Source organism: Myotis brandtii, unplaced genomic scaffold (assembly GCF_000412655.1).
Source record: "Myotis brandtii unplaced genomic scaffold, ASM41265v1 scaffold314, whole genome shotgun sequence".
Classification (NCBI taxonomy): Eukaryota; Metazoa; Chordata; class Mammalia; order Chiroptera; family Vespertilionidae; genus Myotis; species Myotis brandtii.
The window spans coordinates 3,168,475-3,175,633 of record NW_005362033.1 but is presented as its reverse complement, the minus strand read 5'-3'; the positions used below and the strand labels follow the sequence as shown (position 1 = coordinate 3,175,633).

Below are 7,159 nucleotides of genomic sequence, written 5' to 3'. Positions count from 1 at the left end.
GCTGAATGGAAGCCGGTTTCTGGGGTTTTGTTTAGCTTCTTATTTGCAACATAGTATATAGTTGCTTAGAGTTGCAACTGAGAGGCTGGCAAGTGAGGCGGGGAACGTTGGAGTCCGCAGTCACTGCAGCAAGCAGCCATTGTGCTCACTTCAGTGCCTGGCTGCCGGCCGCCATCTTGGCTGACAGTTAATTTGCATATACTCACTGATTAGCCAATGAAAAGGGTAGCGGTTGTACGCTAATTACCATGTTTCTCTTTTATTAGTGTAGATGGCATATATCATGAATATTTTCTAGTTTCTAAGCCATCTTCAATTTTACACTGATGACTGCCAAATATTGGCATTGTGCCCAGAGGCACAATTTCCTGACCCATACCCTGTTGTTATCCTCTACCCTCCTTTTAAGCCAATGTAACACTGTAATTAAAAAAAAATTCATATAGTATTTTCTTTCTGTTAAATTATTTTCTATAGGAATAAATTCTGAATATTGAGTCCAAGAGTTCAAAGCATTTGTCTTTGTTGCTAAGTGTTGTCTCATTAGTTTATAAAGGATTATGTTAATGTCGAGTACCACCATTGGTGGTTCAGTGGTACCAATTTCACTGTAAGATTAAGTATGAAAGTTCTAGGAATGGCAAGAATAATGTGAGAGAAATATGTAGACAAGCGGATGGGGGCAGATCACAAAGGGCCTTGTTTGAACTATATGCTTCGTTGCTTACAAAGGTTTTAAATAGAGGAGTGCTTTGATTAGATTGGAGTTCAGATATCTCTAGTGACAGTTGTGGAGCTCAGATTAGAGAGAAGGAGGGCTGGAGGAAGAGGGACCAGCTAGAAGGGCAACATTATGCATGCAGTGGCCCAGGCAAGGAGAGGTGGATTCAGGGTATTAGAATTGATACACATCATTGGATGTGAGTGGTAAATGGGAGGAAGGATTCAAAATGACTAGTCTTAGGATCCTGTCACTAATTTGAGTGACTGGGTGGATGGTAGTATATACTATTGAGAAGGGGAATACAGCAGGCGCTCATTTCAGGCCTGATAGTCTCAATTTTCTTTCTAAAGTAAAAGAGAAAGTGTTCAGTTCGTGATCCATCCATGTTTACTAGATGTCAGGCATGGAGGATGAACATAAGAGCCTCCAAGAGAGGAAGAGACAGGGGACTCAGAGAATGGGAGAGGACTGTGCCTGGACCAGCAGGTGGAGTGCTGTTTCTTCCTCTGACTCTTCATTAGGAAAGGATGGAGCTCTAATAATTGGGAAGGCATTGGGTGAAGTGGGACTTCTTAGAAAATAAATTAATGGTATTCAAACGTAGATGTGGACGGAACTTTAAAAAACATTAAGAAAGATCACAGAGGTGTTGCATTTTCCCCTTCAGTTTGGTGGGGGAAGAGGCTGATGCCATCCTATTTCTTTAGTTTCTTTCACCAAATGTCAGAGAAATAGGTTACAAATTATGCAGTCTGTGCCATATAATCTGTGAATGAAGGATTTGGGTTAATTTTTCTCTACCTTATTGGGTTTTCTCTCTTTATTTTAGTTTCTTCAGAGCCTGTAGAAACATCTCGATGGACAGAAGAAGAAATGGAAGTTGCTAAAAAAGGTAAATGATAGTTCAGATTCTTCAAGTTTTTTTGTTTTTGTTTGTAAGATTATTAATAACTAGTGGCCTGGTGCACGAATTCGTGCACATCGAAAGGGAATTAATTAGAGGAAATATTTTAATATTGCTATTTGCCCTTTCTTTATAATAGAAGTGTCAGAGAGGAAAGAAAATTAGTAAAATGTATATGAAAATATCGATTGCCTCAAAGAGGGAGGCCCAGGCTGCCTTGCCAGGGCTCCACGATCAATCGCCATGCAGAGGGAGGCCCTGCCCACCCACCACAGCGCCACCAGCTGGGTAGCCTAGGCCTTCCTCTTTGGGGCGATCAATCGTGGAGTCCCCCCACCCCCTGATCGATCGCTCCGCAGAGGGTGGCCTGGGCCTTCCTCTGTGGGGGCAATCGTGGGGCGATGGCAGGGCCCCCCGACTGATCGCATCACACCCACCTTGGCTGAAACTGGTGCCAGTGCGTGTCATAGCGTGGTCTTCCAGCGGTCGTTCTGCTATTCGGTCGTTTGGTTGATTTGCATATTATGCTTTTATTATTAATGAGTGAGATAGAGCTAATTTTTTTAATCTAAGAAAAAAGTTCTTCCACAATGATAAATAGAATTTAGAAGTAAACTTACAAGTTGTTTTTTTTTTTTTACTGTGTGGTTGGTACCTTATAAGATACCCCAATTGTGCCTTGTTGAAGAGCCACTTTTAAGGGACTTAAGGTTCTCATTTTATTTAAAGAGCAAGTAGGGTATTTTCACTTTTTCAGAATAGTTGCGATTAATGCTTTTAAAGTTGTTTTAGAAGGTATTTTCATATAAAAAGTTTGTATTTGTGTTATTTAAAAGTTGCATTGAATAGAATGATAAATAACTTCTTAGTGCTTATTTGGTAAGGCATTTGATTAAAAACTACTAAGAAATTACACTGTGATTCAGAGAAGAGTATGAACATTGTAGCCAGACACAAAAGTTTGGATCCTGTCCTTGATCTTATTCTGGAACTTTTTGGGTCTTGTATTTTTCCACTGTTGCTTATTAATAAAAGCCTAATATGCTAAGTGTCCGGTTGTCCACTCAACCAATCACAGTGTAATATGCTAATGATATGCTAAGGCTGCTCAACCGCTTGCTATGACGTGCACTGACCACCAGGGGGCACATGTTCTGACTGCTAGGTTAGCTTACTGCTGAGGTCCGGCCGATTGGGACTGAGCAAGATGGGCCGGACATGCCCTGGAGCCCTCCCACAGTTCCTCCCCAGCTGGTCATCCCCCTGCATCCCTCCCCGGCCCCAATCATGCACCGGTTGGGTCCCTTGGCCTGGCCTGCGCCCTCTCGCAATCCAGGACCCCTCAGGGGATGTGGGAGAGCTGGCACCGGGCCTCTAGTGTAATATAAAATTTAAGATTTCTAATAGGATAAATAATTGGTTTATAAATAAATTATTTGTTTTCAAATATAATAATTTTTGAGAGATTAACTGCCTTTTGGGGGAGTTAAGTATTTACCTTGTAATTCTAGAGAGAGGATATTGTAAACAGCTTGACTTTTAGTGATACATTTCAGACTTACTTTCTATTTACCAGGTAATGAGTGATACATTTAAATATCATATAAACCAACTTGACCAAAAATACAGAAGTTAGTGTTCTGTCTTTTATTTGAAGTTTGCCATGATTAGAAAATTTGTGATTTGTCATGATTATGTGTTTAACTTTTTAAAAGATTCACATTTATTCTCTGATCATCAAAATTTCATAGTGAAGTAAGTAGATATTAGCTATATCATAATCTTTTTCAGGTAGATACACTAACATATGACTTTAGTCACCACTCTTCTTTCTATTTTTTCTTTTTTTTTAATGTATTTTATTGATTTTTTACAGAGAGGAAGGGAGAGGGATAGAGAGTTAGAAACATCCATGAGAGAGAAACATTGATCAGCTGCCTCCTGCACACCTCCTACTGGGGATGTGCCCACAACCAAGGTACATGCCCTTGGCCGGAATCAAACCTGGGACCTTTCAGTCCGCAGGCCAACACTCTATCCACTGAGTCAAACCGGTTAGGGCTAGTCACCACTCTTTTCATCTCTTATTCATATATCGGGTAAGATTTAGAAGTGATCTTCCAGTAATTATTAAGGAAGCTACTGGAATTAACCTTGAAAAACTGATGTTTTTCTATAAATTCTTCAATTTATACTGGAAATTTTTGCTTGGGTACACCTGTATTTAAAGTATATCTCTGGCTGGATAACTCTTATGTATATATGCATTTTCATACCCATATTCCTTTGACATGTGTATGTGTGCATATATATATTATTTGATTAAAAAGTGTCAGATGGCATAGATTTCTGTGATGCTTTGGGTTACAACAGATATTTTTCAAATGGTTAATTTTTCTTAGGACATTTCTTGATTGTGAATGGACTGAAGACATGCTGATGATTCATGGAGTCTTGTATGTGTGTATACATACATATACATACATACATACAGGATGGGGCAAAAGTAGGTTCTTAGCTGTGAATACATGAAACACAGAGTTTATTCTTGTATTATTAATTAGTAGAGGCCCGGTGCATGAATTTGTGCACTAGTGGGGTCCCTTGTCCTGGCCTGCGGGATCGGGCCGAAACCAGCTCTCTGACATCCCCCAAGAGGTCCCGGAAAGTGAGAGGGCCCAGGCCAGGCCTAGGGATCCCACCGGTTTACTACCAGGGCCGGGAAGGGACGCAGGAAGTTGGACAGAGAGGGACCACAGGAGGGCTGCAGGGCATGTCCATCCTGTCTCGCTCAGTCCTGATCAGCCAGACCCCAGCAGCAAGCTAACCTTCCAGTCAGAGCGTCTGCCCCCTGGTGGTCAGTGCACGTCATAGCAAGCAGTTTAGTGAACTTAGCATATCATTAGCATATTAGGCTTTTATTATATAGGATTTTATTATTTTCCATATGAACAAGTATAAACCTACTTTTGCCCCACTCTGTATATATATCGTTATGTTAATCATTTATATTTGATTATATTATTAATTTTATATTGATACACTCTTTCCAAAGATTTAGAAGTACCTTCTCAGTCAGTTTACAAGTATTTGAATTATTACTATGTGTCCAATGTTAATGATCATGCTTTTGTTTGTTTGTTTTTATTGTTGTTGTTCCACTTATGCATTCATTGGTTGATTCTTGTATGTTCCCTGATGGGGGATCGAACCTGCAATCTTGGCATACTGGGACAATGCTCAAACCAACTGAGCTCCCTGGCCAGGGCTTTCATGAGCATGTTTTAAATAGAGCTGTTCAGTGAGTTTTGTGTCAATACATATTTCAGTAAGTATTGAAGTAAATCAATGAGAATTGAAAACACTTTTAGTGTTAATGATTGTGAATACAATGATTAAGTTTGTTTTATTATTGCTCTTGTTTGCCTTATCAGGTTACTGTTCTTTAACATTTGTTCTGTTTTTAAAATACAGGTCTAGTAGAACATGGTCGTAACTGGGCAGCAATTGCCAAAATGGTGGGAACTAAAAGTGAAGCTCAATGTAAAAACTTCTATTTTAACTATAAAAGGCGACACAATCTTGACAACCTTTTGCAGCAGCATAAGCAGAAAGTGAGTATGTCAGGCATGGTGAATCTCTTACTTACTGATTTTTACTTTCAGTTTTTTGTTTTTTGAACTTCAAGATAGGTTTTGAGAAAAACTTTTGTAGCTCATATTTTTATTTATTGCATTTACCTGTAAAAGATATGCTACTTTCTTGGCACAAGTTGACTATTTATTTACTGCCCAAAGAATAAAACTTCTGTTAGTAGTAATGAGAATTCAGTACATTTGAATTACTGTAAACTGGATTTAAAAATAGAAGCATTTGGGAGTTTGAATTTAAAATTAGTTGGAGTGCTCTTGACATGATTTGATTTGGCATATTACAAAGCATTTTCTCAGAGAAATATTATATGGGATAAATGTTAAAAACCAGAAAGTAGGAAAAACCAAGATAGTGGCATAGGTAAACACCTGAAATTACTGCCTTGTACAACCACTTCAAAACTACAAGTAAAAGACAAAACGGACATCATCCAGAACCACAGGAAGGCTGGCTGAGTGGAAATTCTACAACAAAAGGACAGAGAAAAGCACACTGAGACTCAGAGGAGGTGTGGAAGTGCAGAGGTATGGAGGCGCTCGCGGAAAGGGCTGCCAACTGAGGACGCGGGTGTCTTTTTCAATCGGGAAGGAGACACAAGCTCCCAACTGCTCTGAACTCCAGTTCCGGGCGAGTCTCTGGGGACCCAGACACATACGGGGAGAAACTGGACTGTCTGGCATCGGGCGGAATTCGAGGGCGGCCTTCTCTCAGAGGTGCTTGCAGTTATTACCAATTACCCCGGGACACTGAGACCCGGGGCCTCTTAAGGCAGGGCTGAAAATCAGCCATAGCTGTTTGCTCCGCCCTGTTGATTCCCTGAGACCCCGCCCCACCCAAGCTGCTAGCAGAGGCTTTTGCATATGAATGCCCTGGCCCTTTGCAATCTAAAATTACCTAACAAACTGCAGCTGGGTCAGAGAGACCCAGAACATCCAAAAGAAGGCCCAAGGCCCCACAGCAGCTTGCATTGCTTCACAGCTGGGCCTCATCTGGGCACCTCCAAATCCCAAACAAAGAAGAGGAACCTGCAGATCTCTCCGTAGTTCCTGCTGGGTAGCCTCAGGCAGAGGCTAAATTAGCACCTCCTTAGAGATCCAAGAGCCAGTGTACCCAGTGGTCAGAGTGGGACCATCCAGATTACAACTCCTCAGATCCATAAGGGACACACTCAGGGGGCAGACTCAGTGAGCACCAAAGCCCCACTGAAGCAAGTCTTACCCCATAAGGGTGTCTCCAGCCCAGAAGTTCTCCCACCGCAGACACAGCTGATTCTCAATTGGCCTGGAGGTCTATTCCTCCCAGTGATACCAACAACAATCAAGGTTTAACTACAACAAGACTGTGCACAAAGCCCACAAAGGGGTGCACCAAGAGTGTCCACCTCAGGTAATTGGGGAGGCTGAGCCACTGTGCCCTATAGGACACCTAGCACACAAAGCCACTCTATCAATACAGGGAAACAGCCAAAATGCAGAGACAAAGAAACAGTTCATAAATGACAGAAATGGAGGAAAGCAAACTATTGGATATAGAGTTCAAAACCACGGTTATAAGGTTTTTCAAGAATTTTCTAGAAACAGACGATAAATTTAATGAGATCCTCAATAAATCTAGTGAGACCCTCGAAGATATGAAAGAGGACCAACTAGAAATTTAGCATACGCTGACTGAAATAAAGAATAATATCCAGAGATCCAACAGCAGACTAGAGGACCGCAAGAATCAAGTCAAAGATTTGAAACATGAAGAAGCAAAAAACACCCAACCAGAAAAACAAAAAGAAAAAAGAATCCAAAAATATGAAGATAGTGTAAGGAGCCTCTGGGACAACTTCAAGCGTACCAACATCCGAATTATGGGGGTGCCAGAAGAAGAGA

General features: G+C 41.0%; 1 protein-coding gene across 12 annotated transcripts in view; it reads left to right on the top strand.

Moving 5' to 3' along the window:
- The window catches only part of NCOR1 (nuclear receptor corepressor 1), a 241,681-nt gene that overhangs the window by 148,711 nt on the left and 85,811 nt on the right, over positions 1-7,159 (top strand). For all 12 annotated transcript variants that reach the window (XM_014542879.1, XM_014542885.1, XM_014542878.1 and 9 more), the window contains 2 exons: positions 1,554-1,616; positions 5,103-5,242. In XM_014542879.1, coding sequence (XP_014398365.1) covers positions 1,554-1,616; positions 5,103-5,242 — 203 coding nt within the window. The remainder of the gene's footprint in view (positions 1-1,553; positions 1,617-5,102; positions 5,243-7,159) is intronic.